Source organism: Budorcas taxicolor, chromosome 8 (assembly GCF_023091745.1).
Source record: "Budorcas taxicolor isolate Tak-1 chromosome 8, Takin1.1, whole genome shotgun sequence".
In the NCBI taxonomy this organism is placed as follows: domain Eukaryota; kingdom Metazoa; phylum Chordata; class Mammalia; order Artiodactyla; family Bovidae; genus Budorcas; species Budorcas taxicolor.
Window position 1 is genome coordinate 55,343,844 of NC_068917.1, and position 25,188 is coordinate 55,369,031.

General features: G+C 41.8%; 1 protein-coding gene across 1 annotated transcript in view; it reads left to right on the forward strand.

Moving 5' to 3' along the window:
* PCSK5 (proprotein convertase subtilisin/kexin type 5) overlaps positions 1-25,188 on the forward strand; it is a 503,247-nt gene that overhangs the window by 446,812 nt on the left and 31,247 nt on the right. Inside the window, exons 25-30 of the mRNA XM_052644706.1 lie at positions 6,917-6,959; positions 10,371-10,507; positions 11,522-11,722; positions 16,713-16,793; positions 19,765-19,848; positions 21,718-21,913. Coding sequence (XP_052500666.1) covers positions 6,917-6,959; positions 10,371-10,507; positions 11,522-11,722; positions 16,713-16,793; positions 19,765-19,848; positions 21,718-21,913 — 742 coding nt within the window. The remainder of the gene's footprint in view (positions 1-6,916; positions 6,960-10,370; positions 10,508-11,521; positions 11,723-16,712; positions 16,794-19,764; positions 19,849-21,717; positions 21,914-25,188) is intronic.

The window sequence follows — 25,188 nt, forward strand, 5'->3', positions numbered from 1 at the left end:
TCTACTACTGTGTCCCTTCAGTGGGTTGTGCCCCACTGTCAGCTGCACTACTTGCATTACTGCCAATTCAAATATTTATTCATTGTCCTTGGACACCATTGAGGACAAAACGATTGAAAATAATCAACAGTCCCCCTAAACAAATACTTTGTATCCCAGCACCACTGAACCTTCCAGAAAAATCTTCTGCTTTGACAAAGCTGTCAGAGGGTCCATTTCATATTTGAGTGTTCACTATTTGAAGCAATTATAAGTGCAAAGCATACTTGAATTATGTACTTTCTAGTGCTATTTGGGGCTTATAATTAGTTGCATTCTTTTGGCATATAAATCTCTTAACCCAGTTCATTTTCCTGGGGTTGGGTGAGGAACGTCACTGACTTGCCTACAGATTTGTACAGCACTGTGCAGTAACGAAGTACATATTTACTCTCAGAGAATATGCATTATTGACAATGTGCTTAATTGTTTCCCTAAACAATTTAAGTACTGGCTGCTTATAATCCTGTTTCCTCAAAGGAAGCAGCAGAGCACCTCAGTAGGAGGTGACATCCTACTGATGCTCCGAGAAGGCTGCAGCTGCTCATAAAGGGGTGGTTTTAAAATGGCTGGCCCAAGGGACAGCCCTAGTCCACTTACAGAGTCTGAGACAGAGCCAAGAACAACCCCATTTCCTTGTCAACTACCTTCTTTACAGAATCCTATCAGAAAAACAATTCATATTAAAAGTAAATTTTTACAAGGGAGTTTGTACAAACATCTGCCACTGTTTTAACTGCACCCCATGGAAGAACGTCAGTCCTGTCCCAGTGATGTAGAATTAGAGAATGCTGAGAAGCAACATGGAAAGATGAAAGAACAGAAGTGGGCAGGAAAGGGACAAAAAATGAAGAGCAGAACCAAAAGGCCAGCTTCCTCAGGGGAGATCTGTGGGCAGAGAGTGTTTCCAGACACATGGCCCAAAGGACGCCAGAGACTCATAACCTAAGCACTTTCTTTCTTCCCTTAATAGCATTTCTGATTCTAACAAATTCCATGACACACTCTTATGAGGAAAATAGAAAAATACACAGACACACAAACGAAATCACAGATGACTACTATTAACATTTTAGCTTTTTCTTCTGATTTTCTATAAAGTTGTATCTATACATACATATAGATGGATAGATTATACATGTACCTAGATATGGATTATCATCCTATTTCACCTAGCCTGTCATGAAAATGTTTTCATATCTCTAAACACTCACGAAAAACAAAATTTGAATGGTTTTGTACTAGCCCATCTTATACAAATATGCCATATTTTTTTTAACTTGTTCCCAACAGATGAACTTTTAGGCTGTCTTTTTCAGGGATAAGAGAACTGGTTATTTTCATCTAGAGAAATAAATGTGTGTACTAAATCTATAGAGGGTGGTGGAAAGGTAGAGAAAGTGGCACCCAGCACCATCATTGAAGCATGTTCATTCATATCTGTATTTTCAACTTTTCCTTCAACCCAAAAGTACTAGATGAACAAGTTGATTAGAATTATATAGTCTGTCTATAAATACAGGCTGGAAGTAAAGAGTAGGCAGTCCTTAGACATATGCATATGAGTGAACCCATCGGAAAGCCATTCCTTTCAATTATAACTTTAAGGAACCAAATGTAAGACACATTTTGGGGAGTTTAATATATGAATTCATTAGCTCAGATATGGAGAAGGCAATGGCACCCCACTCTAGTACTCTTGCCTGGAAAATCCCATGGGCGGAGGAAACTGGTAGGCTGCAGTCCATGGAGCTGCTGCAAGTTGGATACGACTGAGCGACTTCACTTTCACTTTTCACTTTCATGCATTGGAGAAGGAAATGGCAACCCACTCCAGCGTTCTTGCCTGGAGAATCCCAGGGACAGGGGAGCCTGGTGGGCTGCCATCTATGGGGTCGCACAGAGTCGGACACGACTGAAGTGACTTAGCAGCAGCAGCAGCAGCTCAGATATGGCTTTTGGTTAGGTGTGGCCTGAGTGAGTGGTCTCTAAAGTATACAAGACAATCCATTAGGGCTATAGAAAAATACAGAATTTGTATTCAGAATTATGTTATCCTTTTAAATCTTCTACTTTGGCATGCCTTTCTGACATATGTAAAATATTCATGCACCGTACATATAAATAATTTAGACAGACATATATGCATTGCAGGCACATGCTAATTTTTTTAAACATTTCAAAAAATATGGAGATTACTGCTTTTGATTTGTGTTGTTATGGAGCTTTGGAAAGTTATTGAGACTAGAAACCTATAAAATATGGGGGGAGCATCAGTCTGATCTAATGCTTTGCCTGAATGTAAGAGGCACTGGGCAGGTAAAGGCCCAGATTTTCTCAAGCCCAGGATATAGGTGACTGGACCCAAGAAGGTGACTGAGTCCAAAAGTTGGAATCATCTGAGAAAAGCAAGCAAGCTTCCAGGGTATGTTGAATTACAATGAGGTGGGCACTGTTTTATGGCACCTTTACAGACGTGGTCTAAGAGGCGACAGTAGAAGGACCCTAATGAATCTAGGACACCCGAGAAGAGACTGAGGTTTAGGAGCCTCCCAAGACTGCGAGTTTAACACACCCATTAGTCTATAATCCTAGGTAGTAACCTAGTAGGTCTTTGCAGTGATGGGACAGGGGTCAGATAGGTTTCAATAGCCAGTAGAAGATAGAGGCCTGGCTAGCATAGGGTGTGGATAAAAGTCCTAGGACCCTGAAAATGAATTTTGAGAAAAACAACCATAACTAAGTTGGGAGTACCTTGACATTAACTTTTCCCTACAGTTCTGCAGAGAGTCAATTCTGCCTAAACAATCTCTCTAACTCCTGGCTAATTCTGGCATATCTAGATATTACATGATATTAATAAAAGGCTATTCTTAGGATACCAAGTTTCTTCTGCCTCCCTCAGATGAAAAATAAACACACAACGAGCAACAAGTTTAGAAAAAGCAAACTAGAATCATTTTAACTTGTATGTATTTTTAATTCTGTGGCTCAAAGTTTATGTAAACCATAAAAATAAATCGTTTTTCTCTGGACATTTTTAAATGTTCAGCTCCATCTCAAGTTTAAAATACTCCTTTTCCAATATAGTTGGTAATTAAGAACTACTAACTCCTGACGTGGCCTGATCCACCCAACTCAGTGGTAAAGGCTATAGGTATTACTGAGAATATAATAAACTGGCAGAGAACATAAGCTGACCACTGAAGGGGACGCTGACAGCAGGAGTCAATGTCTCCACAAGGACAGTGCACTCATGCTGGGTTCCAGCTCTGCTGGTCTCCAAGGAAACTATGGAAAAGGGATGCAGAGAATCACACAGCTCTCTCCAGACAGAGTGGACACTGAAGTCCTACCCGTCCCAGCCCATCCGGTAAAAATGAGACAATAAAACAAATTTTTCCAAGAAGCGACGTCTTGACAAGGCATCTGCTCACACATTCTCCTTAGCTGGGATGTGAGCAGCTGAAGGTCAGTGGCTATTTCTAAACACTTTTTTCCAAAAGTAGAAGGCTCTCACTGTAAATTCTGTCTGAACTTGCCCCATCCCTCCTCAAAATATGCTCTCTCAGCTCAAGTTTGATGAGATCAAATAACCAGATCTATTTAAATACCCTACTCTGGACAACACCTTCCAAGACAGTTAACAATTCTAGCTTGTTTAGACTCTTCAACCGCCGCCCCAACACACACAGACACACACACACACACACACAAAGTCAGGAAAATGTATCTTTCTTCCTTAAGCCCTCCTTACCATCCAAATGCCAACTTGATGTAGAGTCAACTTCCAGGTTTGGGACTGTTACCTTACCTTTATCCCATAGCAGCTGCCTCCCAGTGGTCAAGCTAAATCCATTTAGGTTATATCTGACTTGTGAATCTTCTGGGGTAGAAAATTTTTTTCAACAATTCTTATGCTTTAGAACTGGTAATAATGAGCAAGACTAATGGGCATTCATAAGCTGTTATAAGACAGAGTTCTTGTTCTATGCATTATTCATTTATGCAAACTGTTGTAAAGGTACCAAATTCACTGTGCAACTGGGCTGGAAAAGTCCCTAGACTGGAGATTACATTGGTATGCACATTTCTGAGGCTTGGTTCTGTTTCACATTTTCATCAGTGACCTGCTTAAGGGAGCAGAGAGCAAACTCATTAAGTTCCTAGATGGGAGGGATGGCCAGAACATTAGAGAACAGGATTAGAATTTCCTCAGCCCTTGCCAAATTAGCAAAACTGTCAGAGTCAAATATGTTCATTGAGGACAGGCAGGGAAGAGGAAAGCTACCCAAATGTAAGCCAAGTAGTAGCAATTTCTTTAGGAGCATGACTAAAAAGAATGCAGATGCAAACACAGACTCATAGTGGGAAATACTTACCCAATATAACCACTAGTGTTCACTGGGACCTTTGCACCCTCTTAAAATGGACTCAGATCCCCAGTCAAAGGATTGTAGAAGCATAAAGCCCAGTCCTGAGAATTCCACAAATTCCAGTGAGCTTTTCCTTTCCATGATGACACAATTCGCCTGGTTTATGGTTCACTTTACTGTCCTGCTCAGGTCACCCGACAGCAAACCATGCTGACCCAGACACAAAAACTATTTCCCTCCCATGAGCAAATCATGGCCTCCTGCAGAAGGGCCTGGCCATCTCCTTGATTGTCTTGGCTCTTGTTTAATCATTCTGATTAAACTTGTATCCCAAGTGGCTTAACAAGATATTTTCCTAAATATAGACAGCTCTTTAGAGGAACTCTGGGACAAGCTGTTAAGATAATAATGTTTACATCCATGTTATCTAACAGAGGTGAGCATGACCAAGTCATGAGCCAACAGTGCTACAGCCAGGGGCTAGCACATGTAAAGTGATAGACAGTAAATACTTTCTAACTCTGTTTCAACCACTCTGAGGCTGTGGCATGGAAGAATTCACACACAATATGCAAAAAAAAAGGGGCTCCCCTGAGTAGGCCATAGATTGCCTACTCCTGCTAGACTTAGCTTCAGAATATTTGACTTTGGGGGAGGCTTAGCAACAGTCTTATCCAACAGAATCATTTTATACCTGCAGAAATAAGCACCCAGAAAGTAGAGTGATACTTATGCAAGTTCATAAAACAGTTAAGCCAGGGTGAAAACTTCAAATTAAACACAGGTAGCCCAGATCTTAGGCCAGTGCCCTTTCCATGGTATCATCACTAGACTGTTCCAGAAGGTTCTAGGGATCCCTGCTTACATGGTAGAACCTCTTCTAGAAACTTTTCCATGGATTTTCAGCACATGCATCAGTTGCAGTATGCGTGATACACAGCAGCGTTTAGGAGGAGCCAAGATGAAAACCTGACTCAGATGAAGTTGACTTTGCCATCAAAGAGCAGACTTCTCAAAAACCAGAATAAAGTCTAAATTAGATCAGAAAGGAAAACCAAGCACAAAGTTCAAAGGACATAATTTTATTGGGTTGGCCCAAAAGTTGGTTTGGGTTTTTCCATAACATCTCAAATGAACTTTTGGGCCAATCCAATATTTAATTTAAATAAAGTTAGTTCAGTTCAGTTCAGTCACTCAGTTGTGTCCAACTCTTTGCGACCCCATGAATCGCAGCACGCCAGGCCTCCCTGTCCATCACCAACTCCTGGAGTTCACTCAAACTCATGTCCATCGAGTCAGTGATGCCATCCAACCATCTCATCCTCTGTTGTCCCCTTCTCCTACTGTCCCCAATCCCTCCCAACATAAGGGTCTTTTTCAATGAGTCAACTCTTCACATGAGGTGGCCAAAGTATTGGAGTTTCAGCTTCAGCATCAGTCCTTCCAAAGAACACCCAGGACTGATCTCCTTTAGGATGGACTGGTTGGATCTCCTTGCAGTCCAAGGGACTCTCAAGAGTCTTCTCCAACACCACAGTTCAAAAGCATCAATTCTTCAGTGTTCAGCTTTCTTCACAGTCCAACTTTCACATCCATACATGACCACAGGAAAAACCATAGCCTTGACTAGACGGACATAAATCCTCATATATTCATTTCAAGAAGGAGCAACTGTTTTCTATCTCCTTTTAGAATGAAAAGAACAAACTTAGAGTATAAGATCACAGAAGGAACTTACTGGAAGTAACTCTGTCACTCACAAGAACTGCAGGCCAGAGGAAGTCACCAAATTGTCTTAATAACTGGATCTTGGAGTTGGGATCTTTCAGGGAGGGACAGGAGAGAGAAACAGTCTAAGTTAGTGATTCGCAAAGTCCTTTCTTTCTCATTAAGTCGCCTGAAAGTTGTAGGAAAGAGTCCTCTGAGCCAACAGGGACACAATGAATCACTGTACTTAATGCGAACAGGACAGTTTCTTTAAGAGGGTGGTAAAGAGTAGAACAAAAGGATATATTGTATTAGAAAAATAAATAAATACTTATCCAGATTTCAAAGAAGCCTCCCAGATGAGACTCCCTCACATTGCCATTAAGGGGTAACTCAATGAAAATCCACCAATCAGGTCGGAAGCTTGCAGTCCCTTCCAAATGTGTGTGTGGACACACCTGAAGCCTTTACCTAGGTTGTGGTCAGGAGCTTCTTTATGTAGATCATTCATGATCAGCAATTTGAAGACCCAGTAGCTTGGACCTATTCCTCCTTGAAAGTCAGGGCCAAGTTTTTATGAGAACTCATTTTACTAGCTTTAATAAAGATAAATTGTAGTGTACATCTTGTTACTAATTTAAAAATGGTGCAATCTACTCAAACATCATTTCTAGACAGTACATTTTGTAAAACCATCCCATAAGCATGTTTCAAGCCATAACTTTTTTAAAACTCAGTTTTTCAAATGATGAACTCGATGATTATTATTTTTATTATTATAATTTTTTTTCCAGATGATCCAGGAACCTGCACATCATGCGCTTCAGGGTACTACATGTAAGTCTGGTCTTTTTTTTTTTTTTTCCCATGGCACTAACTTTTTCTGCAGTTTAAGCATTAGTGACTTAATCTTAAATCCAGTGATTAAAGCGAAGAGGCCCTGCAGCCTGAAGCAACTCTCTCTTGTCAGGCTATTAATGAAAAATTCTTGGATTTAGCAATAAGAGCCCAGCTGTTTTCTTGCCTCGAAAGGAGGTCCCCTCTCTCTTGGTCCTGGAAGTCACCCAGCCTGACACTGGTGTCTAGGAATCTTGCCATGAGTTACCAAGATTCAGACCTTGCTGTTTATGGACAGACTTTAATAATACACTCGACCCCAAGCAAGTTGTTTCCAAATGTCTGCGTGGAGACCTCGTTCTAAAGGGCAGTCAGACAGTCCAGGATGAACCCAGGTGTTTGTTAAGCTCTTAATCCCCCTACAGGCAATGAGAAATGAAGACCACTAGGTTAAATGAAATGCAAATAACCATCACCCCCAAAGTTCTCTGATACAAATCCACAAATCAAGGATGTTTTGTCTCAGTATCACCTCCCCCTCCTACTCTTGTCTCCCTTCCAGGATACATTGGTGCCTATCTTGGAAGAAAAACTAAGAAAAGAAGGGAGACAAGGCTCTTTGGGGTGGTCTATGTTTGGTTCACCTCCACTTTGGTGGGCTGACTCCTTCTGTCAACACCTGGCCTTTCTCCTCCATCAGATTCCAAGAACTCAAAATGTGGTGGCGGGTAGAAAGAGGTTAAAAGGGGTGAGGACAATGGGAGAGAAGGGAAACCCAACAAGCTGAGACATACTAAAAATAATCTATTAACCTCAGCATTACTTAAACTTATGGTTTTAATTCAACTTTTCCAGAATTGCCTAATATTCTCTACATTGACTATGTCTCTACATCCTCTTGATTGAATGATTTAAATTACTGTCCCGTTTAAATAGGGGTCTAGACTTGATTATTATAAGGTAGACCAGATGACACTCAAGGAGCAGCCAGTACTTTGCCAACACATTCATAGCTGGTATGCGGCCCACCACACGAACCCGCAGCAGACAAGAAGAGCAGAAATGCAAGCATTTATAGCAAGGTCACATGGTTGGAGGTACAGAATGTTCCTCTAAGAGCCAAGAAAGGAGATCTCAGACTTAAAAAAAAAAAATAGCAACCATGCAGAAGCAGGTGAGTGATTCTCTTTGTCCCTATTACAGCTCTGCATCCCTCCACCTTGGGTTTGCCTGGTGGCTCAGACAGTAAAGAATCCACCTGCAATGCAGGAGACACGGTCAACCCCTGGGTAGGGAAGGTCCCCTGAAGCAAATAGCAACCCATTCCAGTCTTCTTGCCTGGGAAGAATTTCATGGACAGAGGAGTCTAGAGGGCTACAGTCCACGGAGTCACAAAACAGCTGGACACAACTTAGTGACTGAACAACAACCGACACCCCTCCAGCCTAGCTCTACCCTGCCTGCCTTCTTCACTTTGATACCAGAACACACCCCTTCATCTGCACCTACATCCTGTGTCACCTGAGAGCTGTTTCCTCTGTTGGACTTTGGAGCCCACCTCTCCACTTCAGCACTGCACACTAATGAACACATTTCATAAAACCCCTTGAGACACAAATACACTGAAAGAACATGGCCAGCATCATTAAGCATAAAATATCAGACATTTGTTTCCAGAAACACATATTATAGCCCTTTATGATATGCAGTCATTTCTAATACAGCTAATTAAACACTGCACAATAGATGTTGTTAAGGAAGAAATTCAAAGCTTCCCTGTGATATCTTTTTGACAGTGCGAAATTCATCAGAGGGCAAAGGTCAACTTCACTCCACTCCCCCTTCAAATAAACCTCAATGGAGTCTGAATTACAACGTTTTATCGTAGAACAAGAATAAGAAATGATCTATATAAAACGATAAACACAGAAAAGCTTGGGCACTTCACTGGTAATATCAATAATCTGATAATAGACATCATGGACTCCTGAGACTACCTGAACTCAACACTGACCTGTTTCAGACCTAGTGAGTGCCAGGTGGCAAAAGCACACAAGTTGTCTGTTCAAACAGACCTTGGGTAGAATCCCAGTCCCCCCTCTTACCTATGTGACTTACCTATGTAATTTTAAGGGAATTACAGTTCCCTCATCTGGAAATTAAAGATATGTAACAGCTACCATATGGGGATTGTGCAGAGGTTTAAGTGAGCTAATACCTGACACAGAATCAGTACTCCATGAATAAATGTACCCTTCTCCTTCTTCCTAGGCCCCTCTCTGCAGTCCCAATAAAGGGTGCTTGAAGTTTAGAGGGAGGTGGTTAATGACACACACACAATAGACCAAGTTTTCTCCCTTGAACTCAAATATGGACACCTGTTAAAAACAATGTGTAATACAGATGGAGAGATAAATTAGGAGTTTGGCATTAACATACACAAATTACTGTATATAGGGGCTTCCCAGGTGGTGCTAGTGGTAAAGAATCTGCCTGCCAATGCAGGAGATGCAAGAGACACAGTTCTGATCCCTGGGTCGGGAAGATCTCCTATAGGAGGAAGTGGCAACCCACTCCAGTATTCTTGCCTGGAGAACCCCTGGACAGAGGAGCCTGGTGGGCTACAGTCCCGTGGGGCTGCAAAGAGTCAGACACGACTGAGGGACTGGTCACACACACACACTACTATATATAAAATAGAAAACAAGGACCTACTGTATAGCAAAGGGAACTCTACTCAACACCTTGTAATAACCTATAATGAAAAGGAATCTTAAAAAGAATATAAATATAAAACTGAATCTAAAGGAGAAGATATATGTGTGTGTATGTATGTATATATATATATACTGAATCACTTTGCTGTACACTTGAAACACAATATAGTAAATTAAGTAGACCTCAATTTAAAAATGATGTGTAATATATGCATAAATAATTTACAAGAATGCACTGTACACACGGGAAACATAGTTAACATTTTATAACTATAAATGTAATATAATCTTTAAAAATTATGAATCACTATGTGGTACACTTGAAACATATATTGTACATCAACTATTCCTCAATAAAAAATTTAATGATGCACAATATTTGAAAATTGCTAAGAAAATAGATCCTGAAAGTTCCTATCACAAGAAAAAAAATTCTGTAACTACGATAACAGAGGTTAACTAGACTTACTGTAGTGGTCATTTTGCAATATATACAAATACTGAATTATTATGTTGTACATCTGGAACTAATGTAATGTTTATGTCACTTATATTTTAAGTTATTAAGGGAGAAAAGATTATAACTTCAAAAGAAATGATGTGTAGACACATAAGGAGATTACATTATGGTGATAAAGAGAAATATTAATACGTTAACATAGCTCAAGGAAGAAACTGCATCTTATCTCCCCAGGTTCAAAGACCACTGTTATAAAACCTGTCCTGAGAAGACCTACAGGGAAGAATTTGAATGCAAAGCATGTGATACCAACTGTGGCAACTGTGACCAGAATGAATGTTACTGGTGTGAAGAGGGCTTCTTCCTCTTGGGTAAGCCTGAAAATAGTTGCTCAGTTGTGTCCAACTCTTTGCGACCCTATGGATGGTAGCCTGCCATGCTCCTGTATCCATGGAATTCTCCAGGCAAAAATAGTGGAGTGGGTTGTCATTCCCTTCTCCAGGGGATCTTCCCAAGCCAGGGATCGAACCCGGGTCTCCTGCATTTCAGGCAGATTCTTTACCCTCTGAGCCACCAGGGAAGCCCCAAGCTTGAAAATAGGCATGGTACAAAGTGAGAACAAGGCTCCAACGCTCTATTCAGAAACAAGAGAGCTCGTCTGATAGGTTTTAGAGTCTTCCTGTGCCTCTTGTCCAAGGAGGAATTTTACTTTGGTTTGAAAATAAACATTAGTCAGGACTACTTCCTTCTGCTTTTATTACTGAAGCATATTTCCTACTTCACTAATTACTCTCAAGCATCTCCAAGCTGACAGAAAGCAGAGTGAGTGGAGGGGAGGGACAGACACTGAAGAGAAATAAATGCTTTGGAACTGAAGTCACCTGGAACATTCAGAACATGACTCTTTCCTTGAGACTTTATTCATGTTCTATAGTCCCTGCACTGTAAAAGTTAAATAAGATTTTTTAGTCTTAGATTTAAGTCAATTCATTGACTTTGATGGAAATGAATGGTTGGGAAGGAAATACACTGTGAGTCTTTCAATTGGGAGAGACAGTGGGGCAGACACAGTGACCTTCAGGGGTTCTGTATGTGTGGAGATCATTTTATCTGCAATTTTTCAAGGTCTTGAGAACATAAAGTCTTTATGCTCCCAACCCTTGATAGCCAACTTAAATTTTCAGTTGAAAGAGGACTTAAAGTGTTGGATTTATTAAAACACGATTCTTGGGCTGAAATACGCGAATGTCATCACGGTTTCTTTAAAAATTAAAAAATGTTCTTCAGCCTCCCTTTGGCCTGTTTAGAACTTGGCCCTGCGCAGAGCACCCGGCTCAGCCAGCCAGGCTTCCACTTCAGGCTTCCTGCCTTATATTCTCACGTAGGGGGCAGCTGTGTGAGGAACTGTGGCCCTGGCTTCTACGGCGACCCAGAGATGGGAGACTGTGAGCCCTGCCACCAAGCCTGTGAAACCTGCACCGGCCTTGGCCACAACCAATGCAGCAGCTGCCAAGAAGGCCTGCAGCTGCTGCGGGGGACATGTGTGCGTCACGACCAGACCCAGGAGGAAGGCAGCTTCTGGAACGGTATGTGCCCCCCAAGAGGGATCGCAGGTGTCCAGCTGTCTCCTCCCCCTCCCCCGACTCCAATCCCTTGCTTTCAGGATACCCAAGAGATGCAGGCTAGGCAGTGAAACAAAAGCGTGGCATCCCGGAGCCTCTGTGATACTCACCACAGGAGGGTGTGGCTGGCATTTGGTCAGGAGCTGCTGCCGTTTAGTCGCTCAGTCGTGTCTGACTCTTTGCAGCCCCAAGGATTGTAGGCCACAGGCTCCTCTGTGGGATTTCCCAGGCAAGAATACTGGAGTGGGTTGACATTTCTTCCCCCAGGGGATCTTCCCCACCCAGGGATCAAACCCAGGATTCCTGAATTGCAGGCAGATTCTTTACCACTGAGTCACCTGGGAAGCCCTTGGTCAGGCGGGAAACACCAAAGGGCAACTGACAACTGATCTGGCCACTTGTGTTTCTAGCTGGGTGGAGTGGGCTGCGGAGCACAAAAAGAGAGAAAGAAAAATGACTACCATTTTCTCAAAGATTTCAGAACAGCTTCAATGACATTCATATATCTCTTTATAAAAAAGAGAAAAGAAAATCACTAGAGGGACAGCCTGTCCAGTTAGACAAGGAAGTGCTTAGTCAGTAAGTTGTGTCTGACTCTTTGAGACTCCATGGGCTGTATCCCACCAGGCTCCTTCCTCCATGGAATTTTACAGGCAAGAGTACTGGAGTGGGTTGCTATTTCCTACTTCAGGGAATCTTCCTGGCCCAGGGATCAAACCCAGGTCTCTTGTATCTACTGCACTGCCAGGTGGATTCCTTATCACTGTGCCACCTGAGAAGCCTCTAGACAAAAAAGAATCACTGTAAAGCATGGGAACTTCAGCTAAAATGGCTGGTCTTTCTGGCTGGATTATTAGAATTTGCCATCATTCAAGTTTACCGTTTAAAATTTACCCTCTTTAGTTGCAGATGTGGGAAGCAGGTGGGCTTGAAAGGGGGCAGGAAGGAGAAAAAGTGTGGGAGCTTGGAGTCTAACAGTAAAGACCTACATGTATTCATTCCCACCTGAGTCTTCAGAAGTGGCCGCCAGACCCAGAAGCCTTGGTCACGGGCTTCCTGGTAAGGTAATTACAACCTTGCAGTGGCCTCTCCATGTCTGAGGTGGTTAAAAAACAAAATCCTCCTCCTGCTGGAAAAATCTGACTCACATTCCATGCAGAGACGCCGATGAAAACAAGAGATGCTCTCTGTCTTGATTTCAAGGCAAGGATTTGTTTAAAAAGGTCATTTCAGTGCAGAAGCAGCAGCAGCTGAAAGCAGGTCTGCTTGGGATGAGTCTTGTAAGAGCTGGAGGGAGGGATGATCTGGGGCAGGAGAAAAGCCTCTTGCTAAGTCTCAGAGGAAGGATGTCCTCAGCTGCTGTCTACAATGACGGTGTCACCTACGTGACTTAACGCGAGAAGCAGCTCAGACACCATCACAAACCCAGCGGCCAAAGGCCACCAAGAATGCGGGCTGATTTCAGAGACAGAGCTGGAAAGAAAATCATTCATTCCAGATTGGGATATCTTCTGTGAATTATAGCTGAACCAAAATGCTAAAAACGAGTTTGTCTGGCATGCAGGCATTTAAGAGGCGGTGCAAGCCAAGAGGAAAATAGTCTGTGCTGTGTTTCTAGCTCAGAACATCTGTATTTTATCTGGCGTCCAGATGATGAAAAGGTTTAGGGAGCCAAGAGCCAGAGCAGACTCGATTCCCCAAATGATTACACATCCCTTTCAACTGGACTACGCAGTCTGCAAGCAGAAATCAAGGCTTCACTGCTCCCCACTTTGCGAGGCACCACGTCTACCCCTCTGCCTTTTCTACTATCAAAATGCAATATTTGTGAAGCGAGAAAGGAATTAGTCCATCTGGGGAGATAGCACTAATGAGGGATTCACAAAGCAGATGAGACTGTTTCTCATGGCCGGACAAGAGCAATGAAGTCAATGACATAGCAGAACTTTTCCACACCTGCAATCCAGGGAATAATACATACATGCAGACTATGAATAATGAGAAAAAACTGTGTCTTCACTGAGCAAGATGAAGCCACAGCTCAGCTTCCCCAGCATGGTTTAGGCACCACTGAAATGGACGGTAAATGGCAACGTACTCCACAAGGCCCTGAGTGTATTTAAACCAATGCCTACATTTTTCCTCCTGATTTTTTTTCCTTAAGAAACAAGACTGAGGTTGTAATAGGAGAGTAGAGGATTCCAGAGAACAAGCACTATTAGCTGCACCTTTAAGATGATAGAAAGAAGACTGCGGTCATCCTTGGTCAACTTAGAGGGAGCCCAGACAAACCAGAGTGCTCATGAGAGAATGGAGCCATCCAGCTGGTACCAGCGAGGTGTTGTGTTGTTTTTGTCGTTTCAAACACAGACTCAGATACACGTAGGACAGAGCAGATGGGACAAACTTAATCCCATTTCTTCACTCACACTACTGCCAGAGGAAACAAATAAGATCATGCTTATATCCAAAAGCTAAAACCACCCCACTGTCTATGTCAGCATGTGTTGGAGAAACAATGCCTTGAAATAAAAATCCAACTAGAGTCCACTGGACTTCTCTTTTAATAAGGTGGCTCCTCATAATGAGAGTGCTGATGACGACAGGTCATCACCCTTTGTCAAAGCCCTTTGAGGGCTTCCTGGTGGTCCAGTGCTTAAGAATGCACCTTGCAAAGCAAGGGATACCTGTTTTATCCCTGGTCCAGGAAGATCCCACAATCCCACATGCTGCACAGCAACTAAACGCTGTGACTGCTGAAGCCCACGTGCCTAGAGCCCATGCTCGACACAAGAGAAGCCACCGCAATGAGAAGTCTGGTCACCACAATGAAGAGAAGCCCCTGCTCAGCCCAACTAGAGAATGCCCATGTGCAGCAATGAACACCCATCACAGCCCCACACCCCCAAAAAAGTTAAATAAATAAATCTTTAAAAAAAATTACCAACTGAGCAGGAATGCCTCCTACCCTGGTCCAAGATGGAGATTTACCTACACATCAGACCACGGCTGGAAAATCCTCAGCCAAAACTAAGTCATCTCCAAAGGTTCTTCTTGCCACCAAAAAGTCCCTGCACAAAAGCATAGATCATCCCCAGATTGCCTGTCTCAGTCACTAATATATTTGTGAGGACTATTTAGTCCAATGTCCCTGTGTGGCAATGACCAATGTCAAACAGACTGCTGCCAATGGCATCAGCAGGGCCTCAGGCATCACGCAGACCCACTGTTAGTGGAAATGCTCAGGTGTGGCAGGCCACAGGCTTTGAAAGACAACGATAGCTTCAGCTGGTTTCCTAAAACCATTGTTGGGAGTGGAAACAGTTTATTACTGTTAAATCACTTGGGTTTTCTTAAGTGGTTTCCCCCCGGTGGTGCTGGAAAGTCCTCGGAATAATTCCTGCACATTTCCCCTACCCACCTATTTCCATCATTGATTAAAACCATGCTTGTAGCAGGTTCCAATTACATATTCCAATGGTAGTCAAATCTACAAAGCGCAGACATGGTAAATTAAATTTTTATCTTTGACCACATCCTAACAATTTATCACTAGTCTGTCTTTTGATTTTAATTCGTATGCTCTGAGAAAGACTGAAATCCCAGAGTCAGTTACAAACCCTGGAAGCCACACGTGTGAAAAAAAAATTCTCAACAGTGGGGAGATATGTTACTTCATAGTAAGTGAACTTCAGACAATTTTTTTTTAAAAAACCATAAAAATCTGATTTTTTTTTTAGAAGAACTTTGTGTATAGTTGCCTCACTTACAACTGGGGACACAATATTTACTTAACTAATCAATCATAACTCAGAGTGCAGAAAATCATGGCTGGGCAGCTAAGTGAACTTCTGGCCTAGTGATATGAAGGAGCCATCTGTATCTGCTTACACTGATTATTAAACATCCAGGAATTTTATGAGTGGATTATTAAATAATTGGCAGCTTGAAATCAGCTATGGCGGGAATATTTACACCACTGAAATTGGTAAACATGACAAATCAAGTCTTTGTTGCTGTTTTGTTTTCCAAAGAAGCATTTTACCAGTACATCACTGCTTTGACCTCTACCAAACTATTTTGAAACTAAATGAATTACTAAAACATCTAAGGAAGATAGAGTTTAGAATTCAGCACACCTGAATTTAATTCCCGGCTCTATTCTTTACCAGCTCTGTGACCTTGAGCAAGGTATTCATCCTCTCCGAACCTCAGTTTTCTCACCTATAAAATGAGAACATGAAATGTCTCATACAAGGTCATTTTGAGAATTAAACGGAAGAATATATATGAAACCCCCAGTACATAGTATGGCGCAAAAATGGTCAATCTATTCGCTGACCCTTTAACCTAATCCAGTTTCAACCCACGAAACACTAGTTTACTTTCAAAACTGCCTTCTTGAGCTTATGAAATAAATCAATTTGGAGGCCTAAGGAGTAATATATGTCTGTTTAAAAAAAAAAAAAGAGTCCCAGAAAGAAGGGCAAATGATAGTCAGCTGGGATGCCTAATAGCCAAGTTGAGTCCTGACTTAACCAAGAATGTGTACAAAGATGTTGACAGCAGTTTTAGTTATAATCTAAAAAAAGAAGAGAGCAATCTAAAAATGTCATGAAGAAAAACATTAAGTGAATTAAGATTCATGCAAAAACACCAATCAAAAAAATATTTTTACAAAGAATTTTCATGGCAAAAGAAAATTCCCATAAGATTCATTACATTAATGAAAAATGTAAGATCAGTACTATATATGCAAAAGATGTCAATGATTACATCTATATACACATATGTAATTATACTCGTGCATTCAATACAAAGATGGGAAATCTAAATGCCAAAGTATACACCGCAGACATTTCTGAGTGGTAAGATTAAGGGTCAAAGTTTGTCTTCTTCATCCTTTTTGCATTAAAAAAATAAAACATTTCTTTTTTTTTTTTAATAAAAAAAGTACCTGTGTCCACTGCAAGCCCATCTTTGGTGAAGAGCCTGCTGCAGGAGCAACGAAGGTGGAAGTTTCAAATCAAAAGAGGTAACAGGGAAATAGGGAGGAGAAGATGATCAAGCATACCAGGAGAGTCTCTGTGATGTAAAAACCGACTCAAGAAATCAGGCAGTGAGGAACAAGCAGGGATGCAGAAGTCATGAGAAAAATGGAGAGAGGATGGGACCTGCGACTAAAATATAAGTGGGTATCCACAGGGAAAGACTGGCAGGAATTTCAGCAGTGGAGACTTCAAGAACATATAAGGACATTCCTGAGGCACAAAGTGGGTTATTCTTGAGAAAAGTTATCAAGAAAAGCCTCTGTCCTTGCAGGTCTTTAAGAAAAGCAACTTTTGCCTTCCTAGTCACTGCAGCCTTGTTTGAAATAACAAAGGTTGGAAAAAGCTAAACAGCTACCAACAAGAGTAGAAAAATGAAACACGACACACCCACACAGTGGGATACTATGGAGCCATCAAAAAGAATGAGGAGAGTCTTTATATACTGATAAACAATGGTCTCTGAAATACAGAACTACAAAAAAAAAAAAGAGAGAGAGAGAAGATGATAAACACCGCGAATAGTCTGTATAAAAAGGGTGGAGGGGGGTGGTAAGAGAGACTTTACAGTATATACCTTGTCTACATTGTGAACCTGTGAGTATTGCTTATTTAACCTAAAACATTTCAAGTAAGAAGAACCCATACTTTATTAGTCATATTTGAAGGCTATACGTTATATTTTCTTGGTCAAGGTGATTTTTTTGTTTTTGCAGGGGAGGGGGTGAAGTCCTGTTCAGTCTAGAATTTCTGGAGTAGAAAAAAGAGAAACTGAACAAAGTCAAAAATTTTACTTGTTGAGATCTAATCTTTTCTGATAAAAGAGCTCTTGCTGGGGATCTTTATCCTTTGCCCAAGCATGACTGCTAACGGTGTGTGCAGAGCACCCTCTAGTCGAGATGTGAGGACATTACAGAATTTTATACCAAGTGTACTGGAATGATATATCAAGCTACCAAAAGGTGAGATATGTATGTGTAATTATAAGCGTATGTATACTATGTGTAAATATATACATTATATTTTTTAAATGTGAGAAAATTAAAACAACTGACTTTAAAAATATAACATTTTAGCACAAAAATGATAAAATCAAAACAAAATCAATGCATGGCCTGGGTGTATAAAGATCTTCAAGGTGCTCAATATCAGATTAATATTTAGTTATTATTCCTTGAATAACTGCTCTCATCAAGTAAGCATCTTTTTCTCCCAGCTTAATTGAGATGTAACTGACATATAACATTATATAGGTTTATCACATATAAAATGATGACTTGATGCATGTGTATACTGCAAAATGATTACAATAAGGTTAGTTAACACACCCATCATCATCGCTTTTGTGAAAACCCAGGGACTAGCATTGCTCTGCACTGGCTAGCTGAACTCTTAACAGGACTGCCCAGCAGAGTACGTTAGTTAATCGGTCTACTAGAAAACCAGTACAAAATTTTCTCTCACAGTTGGAAAGAAAGTGCCACTCAGCATGGCAGCATGGACAATCGTTTATGTCCACAGACCTCTATCTCTGGCTATCTATTGCCTACTTAGCTATCAAGCTTTCTCTGCAGCAAGGCTCAGCAGTGTATTGACTGGGAGTGCCATCAGAGGAACCAAGTACCGGCTCCTGGTACCACTCCAAGAATGGAACAGAGGAAAGTGAACGGGAAATAAAACAGAAGCCTGAGAAACGGGGTGGAATGATAACAAACGAAGAAATGAAGCAGAAGGAACCACCATTTACTGAGCCACTGTGTGCATACTTTACACGTTATCTTACTCAGGTTTCACAAGAGTCCTGTAAAGGAAGAATCACTTGCTCTCATTTTAGAGATGTGGAAAGCATTATAAGACTGGAAGAGTTTAATTACTGTATCCATGGTTACCCTACCCAGAAAAAGCACACCTGGGATCTGAAGGCAGGTGTGACTAGACTCTGCCAGACTCTCAGGAAGAGAAGGAAGGAAGTGACAGGCGAGAGAGGAAGGAAGGGAGAGAGGAAGACAGGGAGGAAAGAAGGAAAAGGGGGAGGAAGGAAGGGAGGGGAGTGGTAAGATGCCAACAATAACCCTAACTGAACTTCAGGGCCATTTGTGTGACATTTTCTGAGCTAGAACTTCTTTTTCTAAATTTCCCCTGTATGAGTCACGCTGATTCCTGAGCGACTACTGGAATTTAGTCAAGATCTCTATGTGTACTGAGTGAGTGACGTCACTGAGGCTGTTTTCTTTGTTACACAACTATCCCGTTGAGTTGCTGCTGCCTTCCTGACAAAACCTGCCCAGCGAATGGTTGTGGGGGAAGAAAGGAGAAGCAGCTCACATGTTTCTCAGATTAATGGCTGTTAACCTGGGATGACCTTCCTGTCACTGACCAGCCAGCAAGCTCTCCGATGGCTACTGATGTTCAATGATGATTTTGGACAAATTTAAAAGATCAATTTAGGCTGCATCCCACAGTAGTTACTATGAAGAACAGAGAGACCTCAAACACTGACCAATTTATGAAATCTGGTCCTAAAGAACAAAAAAAGACAGGGCACAACGAATTCTCAGTTATCATCCTGGAGTAAAGAAAAGTGATCATCAAAGAATCTCGGAGAAATAAGTGATTACCTTTGACACAAAAACTCCAACACACATACACACAACCACACGTTTACAAAATATAAAATAAGTAACATCTGTTAGTTCAACTATCCCCCTATATTTATGGCTATCCTGTCACTGGAAATATGCAAAGAAAGTCTTCACATCAATTGTCAGTGAAGGAGTAAGGAAAATAAAATAAATGAAGTCCAGTTGGTCGGCAATGGGTGGTGCCAACATTTAACTTCTATCAAGTTGAAGGGTCTATTTAGGGTGAAAAGGGAAACGAGATTACTCATGAGATTTTCCCAACAATGCTATGCACCTGTTCAAAAGAGGCAGACTTCTTGTTTCTTTCCTTATACAGACCTTTTGAGAAGACACCAGTCATGCCACTCTTCTTGTAAAACCTGCCATGGATCGGCAACCCTGTGCACTTCATGTCCGAAAGGTGAGTGTGGCATGCTGCAGGAGGAAGCAGTGGCCAAGCCAATTTAGTTATTTGTCAGCATCTCGTGATATAGTCCCATCACATGTTGCTGTCACAGTAGGAACTCTGGAGAAACACAGGGACCCAAACACTGCCCTATAATAAAAACTAGTTTTCAAGGGACCAGAACAAAAAAGAAAAGAAATGGTTCTTATCCAAAGCTCGATTAAGTTAGTGATCAATTTGGCCACAGAGTTTGCTAGGGTCTCTGGCTGCCCGACATTTCTAAAGGTTCCATTGTTCCTTTAAAGTGCATTAGCTGAAACAAAAGAACTAAGGTAGAGAATCTACAAGAGGGTGAAGTGTCTACCTGGTATTTTTCTTCATTTTTGGCAGTGAATTTAGGTGAGGGGAAAAAAGCACAACAACAGCTCAACAAATTAATGGCTTCATCATCTATAAAATCAAGTCAGAAATAACTTTCCTGAATTAAGGTGATAGTTTATCAACATGGCACACTAGAAACTAAGAATGTTCTACTCCCATTAAAGCGATCATTATGTTAGAATGTGCAATCTGCTACCAATTCTACTTCTACAATATATAAAAGTCAACAACAACAACAAAAACCTGACAATTTTCTTGGAATTTTGGAGTTCAGGGTGATTTCTGGGTTGTTTTAATGATGATGCATCTGATTTTTTTCAATTAAAACTAAATAGATGGATTGTCCATTAAAGGTGGAGTTGGGTGGAAGGGTTGCTACTGCGTCAGTGTCCCAACAGATATGCTTTGAGATGCAGAACAGACTCCATTGAACCGTGTATACATAATTGCCTCACACCAGGAAGACAAAGGTCTTAATAGACAGATCACTTGGGCAAAGGGAAGCCCCATGGTAACCCGCAGCAATACCAATAGGAAAGTCAGAGAAACAAGCCAAAAGTCTTCTGTTGTCAATTTCCTTTCTAGAGTTTTAACTCATCTTGGAAGACTTCAGTTCAGTTCAGTCGCTCAGTTGTGTCCGACTCTCTGCGACCCCATGAATCGCAGCACGCCAGGCCTCCCCGTCCATCACCAACTCCCAGAGTTCACCCAAACTCATGTCCATCGAGTTGGTGATGCCATCCAGCCATCTCATCCTCTGTCATCCCCTTCTCCTCCTACCCCCAATCCCTCCCAGCATCAGGGTCTTTTCCAATTAGTCAACTCTTTGCATCAGCTGGCCAAAGTATTGGAGTTTCAGCTTCAGCATCAGTCCTTCCAATGAACACCCAGGACTGATTTCCTTTAGGATGGACTGGTTGGATCTCCTTGCAGTCCAAGGGACTCTCAAGAGTCTTCTCCAACACCACAGTTCAAAAGCATCAAGTCTTCGGTGCTCAGCCTTCTTCACAGTCCAACTCTCACATCCATACATGACCACAGGAAAAACCATAGCCTTGACTAGACAGACCTTTGTTGGCAAAGTAATATCTCTGCTTTTCAATATACTGTCTAGGTTGGTCATAACTTTCCTTCCAAGGAGTAAGCATCTTTTAATTTCATGGCTGCAATCACCATCTGCATCACTAAAAGATGTCTTGGTAATCCTGAAATAAGTATTCTGGATAGTTGGGTCTTCGTTGTTGCTGTTTAGTTGCTAAATTGTATATGACCCCATAGACTATAGCCCGCCAAGTTCTTCTGTTCATGAGATTTTCCAGGCAAGATACTGGAGTGGGTTGTCATTTCCTTCTCTAGGGGATCTTCCCAACCCAGGGATCAAACCTGCATCTCCTGAGCAGTTAAAAAAGCTGTTGGGAGTGTCAATTCTCTGCTTGGGTGCCATGTACTGTTAGAGGAGACACCTGATGATCATCTAACCTGTTTTCTTCCCTGGGACTCCAGGCACCTATCTGCTGGCTCAGACCTGCGTTCCATCCTGTCCCCAAGGCATGTGGCCCTCGGTGAGGAGCGGCAGCTGCGAGAACTGCACAGAGGACTGTGCCTCTTGCTCCAAAGTCAATCTTTGCCAAAAGTGCCAAACACGGCCAGACCACCCCCTCTTCCTCCACCAAGGCAGGTGCTTCACCAGATGCCCTGAGTAAGTTTTCCTCTTCCTTTCGCTTGCTACTCTGTGTTCCTTCTCCTGCAACACTGGGGGCAATTCCTCCCTATTCACCAAAGACCTCTTTTCTTCCCTACTTACAGTACCTATGTCCTCCTCCCTGCCTAACTGGCTGACATCACTCTCAGCCACAGCAGCCAAAGCTTACTTAAGGCCAGATGCGTGCTTCTCCCTTGTGACCACAAGATGTATATATTTTTACTCTCGTAAAAATATGTTTTTTATTTTACCTCGTATTTATGATCAAATAGTTGTCAGGGTTTTTTTTTCCCCCCCATGACAAAAGTGAGGTTGTGATAAGCTGTGGAATGCACGAATCTCTTCTACATGTTGAAAGAGAGGTATGAATCACAGATAATAAATAGAGAGTAATGCCTGCTTAGTTACTTATTGATTCCTTATGGCTTCCTCAGTCCCCTGGCTTACAATTCCTTTGCTCTTCCTATCAATGGTCCTGGCTCCAGGATTTACCTAAGTGGGAAGTGGGGATAGCAAGTGGAAAAGTTTATCAGGAAAATTTCAGTAACAAGAAACAAAACTGTCGAAGGGCCTGACACAAAATATGGGGTTTATTTATGCATACAATGCAAAGTTTGGAAGTATAGCATTTATTATTTCGGTGGCCAATGCTTCATTAGAAACCCACAATCCTTCCATTGTGCTCTAGTATCTTTCATAGCTTGTCCTCCCCAGAGTTCATATCGCCTGCCCATCCCCAACATCATCATCCCACGCTGCCTTTCTTCTTGTTTATCTCTTTTTAAGAGGAAACAAAACTTCCTCAGACTTCCCTTCTCATCTCATCAGCCAGAATGCATCACTAACACCTTCCTAAGCTGATCCCTGGCAAGGAGAATGGAAATATAAGGACTGACGTAGGCTGAACAAGATTCGCCCCTGAAAACCCACAAAAATCACAACACTGACAGCCAGGAAGAGTGGAGAGAAGGAGGCAAGAAATGGGTTTGAGAAAGCAGCCAACAACATCTAAAGGAACTAGAAATTTTATCTGCCTGCTACTTAAAAGAATTTCATGATAAAAACAACTCCTATTTTCTAATGACCTGTGTATATCCATTACTGAGATTGATCCTATAGCATACAAATATCAGTCAAGGAACTGACCCTCAAGAAGCATCCAATCTACTGTAGAAGCCAAACATATCCAATTCAATTCTACAGATACCTTTTGGGTGTTAAGAATTGATACTAGAAGCTAAGCTAACCTCAAGTGAAGGGAGTCTGAGTTTGCAACAGGCTTATAATCCAGTAAGGAAGATTTACATCAATTAATGTCATACTTCTCAGGTCCTTAATACACAAAGAGCTAAGAGATTCCAAGGGAAAAGAAATCATTTAAAAACAGATACTTACTGAGATCTTGCAATATCTAGGCATTGTGCTAAGAGTTTCAAACAAACATACCATCCCCTTTATTTTTTCCAATAAATACGGTACTACACAATCCACAGTTGGCTGAACCCACAGACGCAGAACCACAGATATAGAGGGCGAACAGAGAAAGTGAAAGAGGAGAGTGAAAAAGCCAGCTTAATGCCCAACATTCAGAAAACGAAGATCATGGCATCTGGTCCCATCACTTCATCGGAAATAGATGGGGAAACAGTGGAAACAGTGCCAGACAGACTCTTGAGAGTCCCTTGGACTGTAAGGAGATCCAACCAGTCCATTCTGAAGGAGATCAGCCCTGGGATTTCTTTGGAAGGAATGATGCTAAAGCTGAAAGTCCAGTACTTTGGCCACCTCATGCGAAGAGCTGACTCATTGGAAAAGACCCTGATGCTGGGAGGGATTGGGGGCAGGAGGAGAAGGGGACGACCGAGGATGAGATGGCTGGATGGCATCACCGACTTGATGGACATGAGTCTGAGTGAACTCCAGGAGTTGGTGATGGACGGGGAGGCCTGGCGTGCTGCGATTCATGGGGTCGCAAAGAGTCAGACACGACTGAGCGACTGAACTGAACTGAAGTGATGGGACTTAAGCGTCCATGTATTTTGGCACTCAAGTCAGGTCCTGGACCAATCTCCTACAGATATGGAGGGACACTATACCATTATTTCCCTCACTTCACAGATGAAAAAAAGGGTGGCCTGCCCAAAGTAATGGGGCTAATACATGGCACAGTCAGGATTTCAAACCAAATCTCTCTAACATTGAAATCCATGTGCTTAACCACTACACAATGTCACCTTCTCATTCAACCAGGGTTTCTTTTTTCTCTATAACAGCTTTGTTGAGATATAACTCACATGCCACACCATTTACCCACACAAAGTATAAAATTCAATGATTTTTAGTATATTGAGAGACTTGTGCAACTATCACCACAATTGATTTAAAAATCTTTCCATCACCCCCAAAAGAAACTCTGTACCCTTTCAGCAGTTATTCCTAATTTCCCACAGCCCTAAGCAACCACTAATTTACCTTGTCTCTAGAGATTTCCTATTGAACATTTTATATAAATAATACAGACTGTGACTTTTTGTAACTGACTTATTTTATTCAGCATAATATTTTCAAGTTGCCTCCCCGGTTGGGTATTTGAAAAGAGGCTTACTAGTGAAAGGGTCAGAGTAAGAAAACCCAGCAGGGAGAAGAGATTTTTTTCCTCCAAATGCACACACATGGATACATGGCAGCCTTTTTCCTTTTTCTGAGCAACAGGGAAGCTACTAAACCGACCTGAAAATCCTGCAGACTATGGAATCACAAGTATATGTTTTCCTGTCTTGAGTAGGGTGGTCTGATTACCATGGGATTCCCCCATCTTTATGTTTACCAAAAAAACAGGGGAGATAAAGTCTGAGGGACATATAATACCCAGCATGGCTTGGCAGCTTTGTTTCTCTTTGTGCAAAATTGCCTGTTTGGATGTATTCCATGGCCACACCATGAAAAGATTGCTCTACTAAAGCATCGTTCTTTTTAATAGAAGCAATTAGGCCCTTCAAACACTGGAGTTTCTCTCCTTTTATCAGTTGAGGGTCAGAAGTAGGAGCCAAGTGCAATGGGCATCCTATGACTATCTCAAGTGGTGAGAGTTTATGAGTTTCAAAAGGGGTGGATATGAGATTCAGAAGTACGAATGGCAATGCTTTTGACCAAGGTATTTGGAAAATGTCAGTTGCTCAGTCACGTCTATCTCTTTGAAACCCCATGGACTGTAGCCTGCCAGTCTCCTCTGTCAGTGGGATTTTCCAGGCAAGAATACTGAAGTGGGTAGC